The sequence below is a fragment of the Macrosteles quadrilineatus genome, unplaced genomic scaffold, assembly GCF_028750875.1.
Source record: "Macrosteles quadrilineatus isolate MER2022 unplaced genomic scaffold, UCM_ALF_1.0 Scaffold_9__3_contigs__length_116548681, whole genome shotgun sequence".
Lineage (NCBI taxonomy): Eukaryota > Metazoa > Arthropoda > Insecta > Hemiptera > Cicadellidae > Macrosteles > Macrosteles quadrilineatus.
Window position 1 is genome coordinate 37,790,828 of NW_026542602.1, and position 15,720 is coordinate 37,806,547.

Sequence of the window (15,720 nt, forward strand, 5' to 3'; positions counted from 1 at the left end):
GGTATTATGTTAATGAGTCTTTATCTGTAAAAAAATTGTGACCAAATTTGAGTTGAAATTAACAAAAAAACTTTGCTGAAGTTTTTGTTGAATTATTAACATTTTTACATTATACAATGTCTTTTTTTATTCCTATCATATGTGATATCTATACACAGGGCCTGATTAAGGCTCTAGTCGCCAGTAGGCTGACGTTTTTTCGCGCCCCTCCTCCTCCCTACCACTAGCTCTCCTCTCTGCCACCACTTTTAAAATTTCAAAGTATGAATACTAATTCTGAATTCAAAAATTAAAAATTACCAAAGGCATTATACTATTAATCAGTTTATTTAATAACAAAAGAAAGCTGATCATAAATTAATGCATGGTTTGATTAGGAACTTTTAAAACAGCAAATCTTTCGACTTTGAGATGATATTTTAAATTCAAGAGCTAAATATGACATACTCATAGGCACTCACTATTAATTCTGGTCGAGTATAGATACAGAAGGTAAAGACATTGTTTAAACTAAGTTCACATTATGACCTTATAAATCTTCGTTTGCACTAGGGCGGCACAGCACGGACGGGCAGCCGTCACACAATTTTTTAACATTGAACATATTGGTGGAAAATGCCGGCAGTCCCAGGGACGCCGGCAACGGACAACCTGCAATTTTTCGCCTTATGTTCAATGTTAAACAAATGCCATGATGGCTGCCAATCCGTGTCGTGCTGCACTAGTGCGAACGGGGCTTAAAATAGTAGCAAATCGGTTTTTAAAGGAATGTAAAACTTTTTGATTTAAAATAATGTATTTATTTTACAGTTTATTAAACATATGATTGTATTAAATCAAAAGTAGACCTAACCTAAAATATCAAAAAAACCAAACAATATACGTACTTTCTAAATTAACTGTTAATCACCTAGGCCTAAAACAATTTTATTAGGGCCTTTAGATGGGGCCTTTACGCCGCCAGTCCCAACTTTAAGTCTTAGCTGTCTGGCGCCCCCCCTAAAACACTTGGCTGACTGGCGCCCTAGGCTCCAGCCTAATTAGCCTAATGGGTAATCAGGCCCTGTCTATACAACTATTAAAATAATAAAACTGCATTTTTTCTATTTTCTTTTTAAGTGTTTTTGATTGTATACAGGGTAGTCAAGCTCCAAACTCTGGAAAGTTTTCGATGGGTAAAAAAGAGAAAATCAAGAACCCTTCATGCCACCAGCTTATCTTCTTATATCAAACTTGCTACCTCAGCACTGCTTACTCTAATTATACATAACCATTTGTCCAAAGATAGTTAATATCTAACCCTCTTCTTTATGGTTCCTTTGTGGTGCATGTACCATTGCTTTGGATTCTCTTGCTGCAAATGGGTGTCTTGCTAAACTAATTTTGCTACAATAAAATACAATTCATTAAGTATCAAGCTATTGATATATACCTAGTTTCATATTTTAGCATTCAAGTTTTTAGTAAAGTCCTAAAGTGGTTGGTTCCAAACCCTGTTTGAATTTTTGTAAATTTTGGTCAGTGTTTTTATCTTGGTATCATGATATGCATTAACTTTTGAGGCCTAAGTGTCCGATAAAATAATATTTGTGGACACTTCAATAAAATCTTCACTGAATTGGGACTGTGATTGGCAGTGGTATTGATATGAGTGTACGTGACAAGTCTGTACGTTTCATAGCCCTCTTTGAATTAGTGGGACTAAAATTGTACAGTGTTAATTTTAGTTGGGTTAATCTAGTACAATATTATAATAAACTCCGTTCACAAAATATAGGCGGATTGAGGGGAAGCAATTCCATCCCCTCTACTTCACCCTAACTATGAAACAACAGCTGAGAGCTGATCAGCTGATGCATACATTTAAGCTAAAAAAGATGGTGTAAGAACCCAGGAAACCTTCCCCTCAAACCACCTGAATTTTGTTAACTTGTGTAGTGGTTTTAATTATAAGCAAAACATTTTTTTGCGTGGACTGAAAATATAGCAGAACTTAAAATTTTTAAATTACTTTTCTATTGTGATTCAGTGGCTCAGTCACTAGTAATATATTTTTTAAGTTATTTTGTATTTTCTCTTGCAGGAGGAGTGTAGTTGTGACTGGAGGGTCTGATATACTGAACAGTTTCAGACCGGATACTGCCTCTTGGACCCTACCGAGGTATTCCTTCAGTTTAGACCCTTTCTATGTTTGTCAGTATAATATTGTGAAACCCCTCTCTTTTGGACCTAATCAAGAATGTTTAGTAAAAAAGAATATACTTGGAAACAATAACGTTTATCAAGGTATAAATAATGCAAGAAACATATACAATCTAGTTTAGCATAGAGTTTAGTAATTTTTTTCTCCCACTCCATGGTACAGAGCGTAAACAGAAAGTGTGATTAAAAGTCTTGTAATAAATATGTTTATTTATTTGACTTTTTAAGTTGGTGGCTTTTTTCCCTTGAACTTGCCCATCCACATGGGCTCAGGACTACGTGGAACATATCAAGAAAAAGCCAGTGAAGGACAAGATTGAACTGAACTGACATATTTTTTTTAAGAAGTGGCACCGGACCCACAACATCGCTGCCTTGTTTCACAGTTTCTTGTTAAGTCGCTGAGCCGCTGATCCTACAAATGATCACACCAAGAAATTCTTTAGAGGTGGGAGAAGAACTTGCTCTTATTTTTGGAGACACAATGTATTAAGGGTTACTTACGAGCATAAAAATTGCTATATCCAACAAAACTTTTCAAAACTGTTTGAAATTGTTTGGTGGATATAATTTTAGAATCATGAATTTTATTCCCCATTGAGTAATACAAGATTACAATCGGTTTAATCAGTTTTCAACAGCTTATACATTGCAACAAGAAAGTACCAATAATAATAATACTAATTTTATTATATATATATATATATATTAGATATAAAATCCAATGTATGTTTGTATATTTGTATGTTTGTCCTTTATGGACTCCAAAACCGCTCGACAGATTGTAATGAAACTTTCAGGCATTATTAAGTATTATTCAAGGATGGTTTGTGTGAAGTTTGGTGCAGATCCGTCAATAGGGCTCCGCCCCAGTGGCTCTGGAGTTTCCCATGTTAACCTTATGAGTACTCATATTTAAATGGAATTAAAGAATCTTAACAGCTGGTGCAACTAAACAATTTGATTCTGTGATGTTCAATAGCATTAAAAAGTTAATAGGTTTACCAACAGGGTGCAGCACTATATTTATTTTTAATTTATGAGAACAGCTAATTTGCAACCAAAAGGTGAGTGAGCGTAGCGAACGAACTTCAACCTGGAGGCGAGTTAGCGTAGCGAACGAGCTAACCTGAAGGCAAGTGAGCGCAGCGAACGAGCTCCAACCTAAAGGTGAGTGAGCGTAGCGAACAAACTTCAACCAGGACATGATTGAGCCATGCGAACGATCTCATCTTGAAAATGAACGAGCATGTGACATAAAACCACAATAGGACAGGACGACGTCTGTCGGGCCAGCTAGTTCTACAATAAAAATAATAATGCTAGTTGACAATAATATATATTTTATTTTATTTTTATTTTTGTTTTTTTTAAATGTGATGTATCAGAGAAATAGTTAGGTTCTACTGTATTAAATTTGAAATTAAATTAAATTAATTAACTAAGTCACCCCGTTTAATAGCTTTACTATGTATAAATGTTTTTGTGACAATAAAGATAATTTGTATTTGAATTTGAACTCTGTTGTAATTTTATTTTGGCGTGGCCTCTGGATTACTATGACTGTATTAAAAATCTATTTTTAAGTATTTTCTGTTTTAAAAACAACAGTATTTATTAATCTCAATGTTATTTTTGAAGAAAGAATTTACTATTTCATATGCTATTATGTAATCTTTTAGGATCTTTGGGTGTGTCGCTAGCCTAGTGGTAAGCCTCTTGGACTTTGGTGCGGGAGGAACACTTTCCCTTAAAATTGTAAATGCCTCCCAATAAAAAAATGACACTTGCGTAGAAAATAAGGAAAGAAAGAAAAAATATGAATTTTATTTTTCTTGTCTATGGATGACAGTATTAAATAGTAAATAAATAGATTTTACAGCATCATCAACAAACTTTATGTTTTATAGTATAAGATACAGTTTAATATTGAGTGTTTTACAACCTGTTTGTCATTGTAAGAAAAAGTAATGTATATTGTCATTGTGACTATAGCATTGACTTTAAGTTTATTTAATCCTTCAAAATATTCATTTAGTGTGAGGATGATGCATTAGTTACAGAGAGAGTTACTTCAGAGTTACAAATTTATCTATTCTCCCTAGAACTTTTTCATTTGTTAAAAATATATCTTATTTTACATGTTGACAAATATTTGATATTTTTCTCGAGCATCAGCTTTTGCCCATTTCCTTACTTCCTGATTTTTGCTTGAAAACAGTTCAGCAGCCCGAGTTTACAAGTAAAAACCAGGCCTGTTTTTTACCCACTCAGCGCCCTAGGCCCAATTAATAGTAGCACCCATTTAAAATGTATATAACAGGGTATCCACCAACCGGGATATCCGGGAATTATGCATTAGTTTTTTTTAAACCGGGAATTTTATATTTGGACAACGAATTTTCAATTTACTGCGATCGCGCATGATAATAGTGACGTTTCCATCACCGCGGTGGATCATAATATGTCTACACACTGCCGCTAGGGATGATCAGAATTTTCCATGATCTCGCAAGATTATGTTGATATCTACAGAGTCTAGAGGGAAGATCAGAATATTGCCGCGAACACGGAAGACGACGATAATCACCTCACGACCACGGGATATGTTCATATATTGCCACGATCATGGAAGACGATGATTATGTCTACACGATCGCGGGAAATAGTCAGAATTTTGCCGCAGTCGTGGGAGACAATAATGATGTCTACACGGCCGTGAGGGATTATCAAAAGTTTACCACCATTGCATACAAATACAACCACCTCTTTTTTCATTTTCCTATTATTTGGCACCCCCCAAAAAAACCAATTGTCTTGTGTCCTACCTTGCCTATTCGGTATATCGGCCCTGGTGAAAACTCTATGTCACTTACATGGTCAATCTAAATTGATATAGGAATATTAATTCTAAGGTTGGATCTGCAAAATATTTAAGCAGGCGGCAGAAAGGGAAGCATCCGCTTTTGAGTGAACTTGTGATTGTGAATAACGGTCTGAATACTCTATTGGTTGTGTCTGAGACTGTCACCTCTATTTACTGTATGTTCATTGTAAGATTTGAAGAAATAGCTCAGCACATTCTATTTTTTTGTTACAACCAATCAATAGACCACCAACATGACAATCACTTCAGAACAAACCTTTGAGTGTTTTGTCTCTATAGAATAACTTTTCTTTTACTGCTACTGTGTAAAAATGTAACTTCCTAGTCTCAATAATTTTTTTTAGTTAGCAACTTGTAAACAGAAACTCGCTTTATATGATTTTTCCCTGTGTGTTTTCCTAGGGTAAAAGAGAACACGATGCTGGAGACAGTACGCAAGAGTCATCCTCGCCTTGCGCAACCCAAGGTGATGGAGCTCAACAAAGATGTGCCTTCGCCGCGGGAGTTGCAAGTGAGCTTTGTCAAACTGAGGGACCTCTGTGCACCAGGTCAGTCAAACAGGGCACTCAATCGTCTGTGAGTGCGGCATGAATTTGGTCAACTGTGAAATTGGATTGAGCCGAGTCTTTTGCTGACTAACCAAAAGAACAGGGATGGCCTTATTCTGATTCTCAATTCCTCAAAATATGCTCAATACTTCATGGGATTTAGATGGATTCAAAACCGAGAAATCAACCCCAATTGTTCTGAAAGTCTGATGATCTTCTGTGAATTGGTAACATAATTATAATCTCCCACATGAATCCTGGCCATCTCTTGTGATGGCAGCAACATAACAATCATGTCTCACGATAACGTCAAAACCATGAATATCCTATCGCGCAAATTTTGCAGACGTCTTCTGCCATTGCCTTCATGTTCTGAAATTCCTGTTTAAAAAAGACTGAAATTACTAAAATTAAAATTCTATCAGGTAAATAGAAATAGAAATTTTCATGTTCTAAACATCCTTACTCACAAATAAAATATTTTGTGTAAATCAATCATCTATATAATTAATACGCTACATGAAACTTTCTCGGTTGAACTCCTCCGCCATTTCTTAACCGATTTTATCCATTGACGTCTCATTGGAAAGAGTGTGTCATGTAGATTTGCAAACTGGACTTACATTTTTGAAAAAGTCCCTTGGGCTCTGCCCCAGTGGCTTTGAAAGTTCCCATGTTATCCTTATGAAGAACATAATTGTTTACATTTTGATCAGCTGTATAATTTAATTGCTGTTATTTATTTTTCAATTCAAAGTCTTTTAAACTCATAGGAAATTATGATGACTTTTATTTGTTTTTAAATAACTACTTTACTTCTCTGCAATATCTCGATTTCGAGCTACGTGTTTACTAGTACATATAATTTTCCTAAATTGTTCTAGAGATGGGAAATACCGTTACTTTTCAGTAATAGTCAGGAACCCTCTTTAGTATTTTGGTAATAGGTGAAATAACACTATTATTTTTCTCACCTAGTATTTCCTCTTTCAGCGTTATTTCACTTGTTCGGGTACTACGACATTATAAAAATAATATGATTCTCAGTAATCTATTAACTAGCGCTCGCTATTAATTAATACGATTATATGGTCAGCATTATTTCACTTTTTCGTACTACTACTTAACAAAAATAATATCTCTGTAAACTATTACCAAGTGCTTACTATTAATTTATAGGACGACACGGTCAGGATTATTTCACTTGTTTGACCTACCAGTTCAGACGACGTTACAAAAATAATATGATTCTCACTCAGTAATTATTACCAAGCGATCGCTATTAAATTAATAGGACAACATGATCAGCGTTATTTCACTAGCTGGTTCTTACGGTAAAGAAAACGTTACAAAGATAATAGGATATTCTCAGTAACCTGTTATGAAGGTAATTGGTGAATCCTCAGTAATAGTGTTATTTATACTATTACGTTATGTAACGCCCACCACTAAATGTTCTATAAGCTATTTTATAAACTTTCCTAACTAAAGTTAATTTCAAACTGTTTTTCATTGTGTATCTTCACTTGACCTGGAATCGGAATTGTATCCAGTCAGGCTGGCACCTGTCCACTGTGCGTGGAGACATCACTGCCGAGTCGCTACCACTGCTTACCTGTGTCTATTGCTTAATTTTTCCCTGTAGTCCACTACATCTCTTAGCTCTCATCAAAGTCACAACAAATGTGCTAATATAACGGTGTAAAACTGTAAATGCAACTTTAAAGTTCGAGTAAGGAAAATGTTAAACCATTAGATCTTTTTGATTGCTTTATTTATTTGAAGCATGTTCATAATTTATTGTTATGTGAAAATTGACATAATTACTCCACTAGGCAGAAGAATCACATATTTATAAAGTAATGAAGTATAATAAATCTTCCAGGACCTAAAGAGTTTTGAGGTAACTGCACTGTACAATGTTCTTCCTACTGCAGTCAAAAACCTGCCATCAAATAAGTTCAAGGATAGGATAATATACATTTTGATCAACAGCCCACTAAACTATGCCACACTAGAATTCTTCTCTTTAATCTGGACTACTCGATAATTTATGTCATTGCGGACTGTGTAGCCTATGTACTCTAATGTACGTTTGTAATTTCTTAGTTGTACGTAATTGGTACGCATTTTTACAACATTTTGTAATTTGTATGTCGAGATAGAATGGCATGTGTGTATTGTTGAATGGTCAGTAAAATTCTTGATTCTTGATTAACAATATGACAAAGGATTCATGTTGACCTGGTTGATGAACTTGAGTCATCATACCCATAAGAAGGATATCTTAGTGCCAATCATTTGATATGGAAGATTTTTGTGCGCCAGGTAGTTAAACTTACAGTCTTCTTCTAACACTGTCAATTTCTTAACCCTTAAGAATTCATAAATTCATATTCTACATTCACCATGCAGTACGAAGCCTTGTATTTCATATGGCAGTTTCAGCGACACTAGTCTTCCTGAAAACATCAGGGTTCGCAAAACTTTAACTCGTTACTTTTTACTACCATATAAACTTTAGCCATACCAAAGACAAAATACCAATCCATAAAAAATATACATAAATAAGTAATTTTTCCGGTAATTTAATAGAACGGCTATCTTCCATAAGAGTTGTATTGCTCGATGAACGTAGAATGAAGTGTATATAAGGTAATTTATCCACAGTTTGATACCCAGTATGTATGTGGTTGCAGAGAGTATACGTCAGTTCTGGGCCCAAGACAATCACTTTCTCAGTATACTGGAGGGCTCACGGTGGCTGCACTATGTGTCCATCTGTCTCGCCAAAGCCCACGAGGCGGCCCTCGGTCTTCACAATGACTTCACAGTGGTGCTACAAGGTGATTCTTACGTCCTTAATCCACGTTTTACCAATCATTTTTGCAAAAAAGTGTTTTTTTATTAAACTGTGACTGCCAATTTTCTCTTTCCCTTTATGTATCATATTTTGGAATCAAATTATGCATTTTGAACATTTACATTGATTATTCTTAGCTCAATATGACTTTTTCTAATCAATGGTTGAATTTATTAATTTGATTTTTCTTTAGACAAAATTATTAATCAACAGTTTGTTGTAGCTTAAAAAAAAGAATTGCTTACAATTATTTAACATTTAGATGTTAGACTTTTTTTTATTACGTTGTGACAGAGACTGCCCAGAAAGCAAAAAGTATTTTGGTAAAATAAGCGCGCTTAATGTCAATTTATTCCTTTTTTTCTACTTTCACAGAGGTTTGCCAGTAGTTTTTTTTTTTTTTTTTTTACAAGAACAAAAAAATTTGTAGTCCTACCTGTTTATTGTAGATTTCTTCATTCATGAAGTCATATGCATTGAAATATTTGTTTATTAAATTCTGACCCCAATAAACTATAGACAAAATATTTCAAGATTGCACACTTACTGTCTTGTCCCACAGAGGGTGATGGGTACGACATGTGCTGCGTAGTGGCCAGCCTAGCACAGATTCTGATAGACCCTCACTACCGCACCATCATCGGCTTCCAATCCCTTGTACAGAAGGAGTGGGTCGCGCTCGGACATCCGTTCTGCACCAGGCTAGGACATGTTTACAACATGGAGACTCAAGAGGTATGTGACATTTTTATCATAAAGTTCACAAATATTTAGATCAACATCTTCTCTTGAAGTTGAAACGGACATATAGATTTTGTTTCCTACGGAATAAACAAACTGGTTTGAAAGTCCCGCAAACTCTAGAGTTGTACATCTATTCAGTCAGTATGACAACATTAAATCATTCAATATTATGACTATGTTATATGTATTTTAAATCTAATACTTCTCATTCGTGCAAGAATTAAAATGGAAAATGTTTTCAGTTATGTCTTAGTTATAATGTATGCATCTTTTCCCCCAATAACCTAGTATTTTCCAAACTCAGCACTCTTCCAGTGCAAGTTACGCCGAGTTTGTAGGACTGTTATTAATTATGTTCAGTTTCTAGTAACACAACAAACGTTCTTATTATTGTGGTTGATTGTCCAGGCACCAGTGTTTCTGTTGTTCCTGGACTGTGTGTGGCAACTCTTGGAACAGTTTCCTGGAGAGTTCCAGTTTACTGAGACTTATCTCACCACATTGTGGGACTCGGCTCACATCTCTGTATTTGAGACATTCCTGTTTGACTGTGAGCGAGACAGAAAGCTGGCCATGTCGGTAAGTTTATTTTTTTTTATTTTTCATGTGTTGAAAATGTTTGATAATCCTTTTGAAAATATTGTGGATTGTTGGTAGATGTTGAGCTTATGTTTTTTACAAGATGGTTACAATTTTTTTTTTCAATAATAATTCAAACCAATGATTCACAATGTTCAGGGATGTAGAAGGAAAAACTAAAAACTATCAATCCTTACAACCTGAAAACTGTATCATACTATACCTTGATACGTTGTTAAACTTTTGATCATCTAATAATGAAAAAACAAACTGCAATAATCTTTGAACAACATAAATTCAACTAACAATTCGCTTTTAACAAATATTTGTTGGTTTTAATAAATGTTTATTAAATTTAAGTTTGAATGTTTAATGTTTGATAAATTTAAATTTAAAAATCTCTTCTTCATAACTAACTTCTTCATTGACTATCCTAGTTTGGATTTGTTTTGTTTCTTCATTTGGTGGCCACATAAAAAAACACAGTCAATTTTCTTATTTAGATTGAGGAAGGATGTAACAGAGAAAAAGAGATTAGGCTTTAAAGGGAGTGAAGATGGGTGAGAAGGTGCTTACCTGAATGGGAAGCTACGTTCTTGTTTACAACTTCTTCTATCAAACCTGCTTTGTCAGTTATAGTGAAATATTCTAATTTTTAAGTATGCAGTTTACAATAAGAAGTTGTGTGTTCCTTGTGCTAAAGTTGACTCATTCCCATTCGGGTAAGCTTGCTATTCTCACATAAATCTTTAAAAAACGGGCCACACTACTTAAAATAATGACCAGTTTAATTTTTTTTTTTAATTTTTATTATTATACTTTGTTTTTTATAGGAAAAAAATAATTTATTCATTAAAAAGGCAATTTTCTTTGTTTAATATAAATATTAAGCTGGTTTAGTCATTTTGTACTATCTGAGCAGAGTTTAACTGGTATTTTGTCTCTATACACAGGACCCCAATAACCCTCTCACTATACGTCCTGTGTGGGATTGGGGAGAGCAGTTCTCGGAAAGAGACGTGTCTTTGTTCTCCAACCCGCTGTACACCCCCCCTCCACCATCACCGTACTCACTCCCTCCACTACAGGTTCAGACTGGGGTGTCGTCTCTGCAGATATGGAGTCAGTGCTACTTCAGGTTCATCCCCAGCATGGAGATCATTGGTGGAGGCAAACCTCAGGTAAGCTTGCAAGCATGAGGCTGCAGCCCTATCCCACAAGCTGAGTGTTTTAATGCCGTAGAGGTTTTAATTACAATCATTATCCCAAGGCTTTTTATTCTGCCTGGTTATGTATTATTTATAAAAATATTGTAATATATATTCGCATATTATTAATAATAATAATATTGTATACCATATTTTATTGCTTTTATTGGACAGCTTTTCTTCTGGTGTTTCTCAGCTTGCTGAGCAAGAGTATAGACTTCATAGATACCCAGAAATAACCACACAACAAAACACTCATATTTCGGTCCCATTGTAGGTCTGCTTCAGAGAGTAGGCCTATATTTTTTATCATAATGCAGCAAAAACAGCAGTTTTTAGTACATGCATTGCGGGTCTAAAAGCAGCTCTTTTCACCCCTAGGGAGTAAAAGTCAGCTGTTGTTAACTCAGTTGTAAGTTTTTATTCTAAGCATGTATCGCAAGGAACTTATGTATCAATTGTTTCAATCGCTTGTAGCTTACAATGTCTTCTTCTCAAAAGTGTCACATTTTGATAGTATAATTATAGGCTAACCAACACAAATAGGCCTAGACTTCTCATCCCATTGTACATTGTAAGTGTTGGAGCTTGTTTTTCAAGTCTAGTTCATGTCCAGTGACACTGATTGCAACTGTCGACTAAATTTTGTTTCTATTATTTTAGGTTTGATTTAATGATTTGTGCTTTACTGTTTGGCTAGATAACTAGGGAACGAGTTATCGTTTAGGATTATAAGTATTGTTTTATTTGGTTAAACAATGTTTTAAATGACTAAAATAACAAGAAACAAATTGTAAACAAAACACAACCTCTACAGTGCACCGGACAGAGCTAACAATAGAATTGGCTTCAGCTGTTTCATAAGGATGAAAAATCTACTAGTTTTATCTATATTATAATGTAGGCTAACACAATTGTAATTGACGAAACAATTGAATCACTTACTACACAGCTGCTTATTTGTAGTAGCAAAATTGAAAACACATATTGGAAGAAGTTTTGAGAGGTTATCTTTACATGGAAACTATTTTCGTTTTGTATTGTAGTTTTCCTAAATAATGGTGAAATATGGCAAAAAAATTTATATAGTTCAACACACAGGCAAAAAATGTCTTTAACCCTCACTCATTTCTTGACCTCAGCTTCGCCTTGATTGTAAAACTTGAGCTTGGGTCGAAAAGAGTCACTTAAAAACCTGGTGTGTACTACAATATATACTTAACACGTTGACTGCGCGTAAAGTTGGCGTCGCCTGCGCTCCCAGGTGGCGCGCGCCGACTAAAGTCGGCACCAGACCAACAGAAATATATTGAGTCAGTGTGAGCTTAGCCTCAGACGGAGACGTTATAATCGTTGCCAGCCTGCCAGCTTAAAATGCGAGCTTTACTTTGGTGTAGGTTGGTACTAAAATTTCCCGTAAAATCCTGTCTGGCAATGCTTTTGTCCCGGTTTCGGGGATTTTTTCTCTTCAACCCACATTACAAAGACACTGGATACGGATCCATGCAGTGCTGCTACCTTTGGGTGTTTCAGTGAACTACATCCACTCTCGGGGTAACGCAGCACAGTCACCACTGCTCTTTTGTGATTCGTCAGACTGAAATATTTGAATGCCAATTGCGTTCGCTGATTCGGTTGCGCGCCGGGGCTTCGCCCGCCACTGGGGAGCGCCTGTAAAGTCGGCGCGCGCAGTCAACGTGTTAAGATAACATATAGTGGTTCAAGTAGTTTTGCATCCCACTAAAACGAACATATAGTCATCCTTATAGAAACCACATTTTCTTTATAAATATTATATAGTTTTCACAAAATATGTATGTGATCTGTATCTATGGTGATAGGTGGACCTGAACTGCCGACTATTGGTGTCTCAGATTGATCAGCTGGACCGAGGAATACCCTCCTCCCCCTCCCAACTCCCTCCTCCACTGGAGAGCCTCAGCAAGATCGGCTCTTTCTTTCCCTTCTCCCGACGGGCCAATGCAGGACCTGTCGCCGCAGCTTTGCTCAGCGTCAGCTCGTTAACTCTGAACACAAGTTTCCTCTCGTCCGAAGGAATGTTAGACTCACAATCCATCCTGAATGCTCCTGATTAAGCTGTTTAGTATCGTTTCATCTATTTATTATCTGAGCAATGTACAAATGCTATAAACTCTCTATGAATAAGATTAATAATATGTTATTATTTATAAAATGTAATTTAAGTTATAAAGTTTGTTAATTGGAGTAGAGTCTGTAATGGCTTTATCTTTCCATTAAATATAGTATTAATTAGGTTTGTATTCTTTTGTATTTTGAGATTTTTCTATTTGATAGCAAAATGGTTTGTGATATCTTCAGTACAGACACGGCGCTTGGTAAACAAAGCTAGAATATGAAAACGTTACTCGGCACTCCTTATAGATTTGACATCCTTATGTAGCAGATCAGGAATTGTTTTGCCAGATTGTATAGAGTCAGAGTGCTGTATGGATGCATTTAAATATTTTAAATGATATTCAAAATCTGCACCCAAATTTGGTGATTCTCAAGACACTAAAAAAGTTGTTAAGACCTCTTCAGGCATAATTTTACATCAGTGAACCACATTACATAGCCTGCCTTGTATTAGACATATAAAGCTTAGTTGGTCAGAAAAATTATTTAAAAGGTTTGTGGAGATTACCATTTTGTTTTACAGTCCCGAGGTTCTCATGTATAGCTTTTTCTTGAACCTCAAGCCAAATCTATCCCATTAATAACGGAGGCTATTCATGCAAATATTAGAATGCCGTTACTTAAAAAATCTGAAACTATGTGAGGTTCCTATTTTAGAAAATTCAGATTCATGTTTTGGGTAGAAAACTCATGTGAATGTAGTCAAAACAAACTTTTTGTATTGCTCCCAAAAAAATTTCTGAATAAAACTAATTGATTAACCTGGGATAGCCTATGTTACAAATATAACTTTCAAGTTAATTAGTGTCTATGTTGATTCTTTGTCCCTATTATGTCCATGTATTTATACTTTGAGAGAAAGTATTGCCTTTTGAATATTAACCTACTCGTAATACTCGTCGTCTTCTTTGTTGAACAAAGGAAATTGGATGGACTGCATCAGAAAAAGGGGTGTCCCATGTTGTAACTTGAAGAAAGCAGAGCGGCCTCTTCACTAAGTATACTACTTCAGTCGTATCTTAGCCTTCGGGTCAGATCTTTTACCTCATCCGGTAGTGCATTATAGATCTTCAGGGCTGAGGATAGGTTGTGTCAGACTAAGGCGACATCGGGGTATGTCCAAATCACCAGATCTACGGGTCATGTTGGAGCGTAGTTAAAATGCTATACACATACTGACTGAAAACCATGAAGATCTTCAAGTCTATGAATAAAGGCCGACAGTGATCTGAATGGCCAGAATTGGACACAATCCTACCTGCCCTCTTTTAAATAATTAGTAGGTCTGAGTATTTGCAGAATGTCCCCAGACCACAATCCCATACATAAAGTGGCTGTGAAAGGGCGCGTGGTAGATGTTTTTAAAATGTGACTCAGTCAACACAGATTTGAGCTCTCTACGAAGATAGCACACTCTAGATAACTTTAAGCATACCTGAGATATGTGGTATTCTAGGTTAACCTCGGGTCAATCCAAAAACCTAAGAGCTTAACGGTAGGTACTTTCCTCCCTTCCCCCCCCCTCCCCTTGCCCTTGTCTTCAGGGTCTACACACCACACACTGACTTGACTTGGTTTTCTTGTCTTTTGCTTGAGTTTGATCACAGTAAACCACACTTTGTCCTGAGTGAAGAGATCTTATGAGCTTCAGTCCATAATAGTGGAATATTGCCCTCTCTAGATATGTGTGGTGTCATCTGCAAAAAGTGTTGTAGAGCCATTAGGCCAAAGGTAATGATCGAGAATAGCAGCGGCACAAGCACTAAACCCTGTGCTGGTTATAAACTTCTAATACTGGATGAGGCCCCATTTTCCTAAACCATCTGTCTTCTGATGGCAATTAGGGTTTGTCACAATTAATTGTGTCCAGGCATGCCATGTTTCAGGGTAGGTTGGTAGGTTCTCTTGAGGTACTGTAGGCCTAATGTTTAACCCATAGCTTATTAAAATAATAGCAAAAAAGGCCTCCCCTTTTTAGCTCAACATGCATGTTGAAGTCAATAACATAAATGAAGAAATTTTCTAGCTTAGCTTAGCAATATAGTTTAGACACGAATTAAGTTGGTGCAAGAAGTTTGACATGTTATCAGTGAGTAGGGGATCTGTAGACTGCTATCCCTATGGTAGATCTTTGAATAAAATCCAGGAGTGTCCTAGCTCTTGACACACAGTGTTTGATGTGATCCCGTGGGCTAAAATTAGGGGACATAAAATCTAAGGTCCTTCACATTGTGCACTTGCTTAAGATTAACACAATTCAGTAGGTACCTAGGCAAAGTAGCTCTCATCATGGCTCCCAGTGTAAGCCATAACCATCAGGCACTTATTAGTACTAAGTACTGTAACATTTGATTCCATGAAATTGATCTTGCCAACTAGTTATCCTTTGGAGAGTAAGCTGAAGCGAAGAAGTTGATAGTCCTGATGAGATCTTGCAGAACACTTTAATGCAGGGCAGGGCCGGCGAGAGCTGTCAGGGCCGCTGGGCTGAGCGATCGGGCCCCCTTTTTTCCTGACCTAGTCGCCAGCCGC

At 36.1% G+C, this 15,720-nt stretch overlaps 1 protein-coding gene across 2 annotated transcripts in view; it reads left to right on the forward strand.

Annotated features, from left to right (window-relative positions):
• LOC129003163 (myotubularin-related protein 10-B-like) overlaps window positions 1-13,959 on the forward strand; it is a 37,949-nt gene extending 23,990 nt beyond the window's left edge. The window contains exons 8-14 of one of the 2 annotated variants that reach the window (XM_054431422.1): window positions 2,084-2,161; window positions 5,492-5,637; window positions 8,337-8,483; window positions 9,063-9,235; window positions 9,653-9,823; window positions 10,777-11,004; window positions 12,873-13,959. In XM_054431422.1, the coding sequence (XP_054287397.1) occupies window positions 2,084-2,161; window positions 5,492-5,637; window positions 8,337-8,483; window positions 9,063-9,235; window positions 9,653-9,823; window positions 10,777-11,004; window positions 12,873-13,127 (1,198 nt within the window). In that variant the 3' untranslated portion in view covers window positions 13,128-13,959. The remainder of the gene's footprint in view (window positions 1-2,083; window positions 2,162-5,491; window positions 5,638-8,336; window positions 8,484-9,062; window positions 9,236-9,652; window positions 9,824-10,776; window positions 11,005-12,872) is intronic. The other variant, XM_054431423.1, reaches the window with a different exon arrangement.
• Window positions 13,960-15,720: the final 1,761 nt, after the last annotated feature.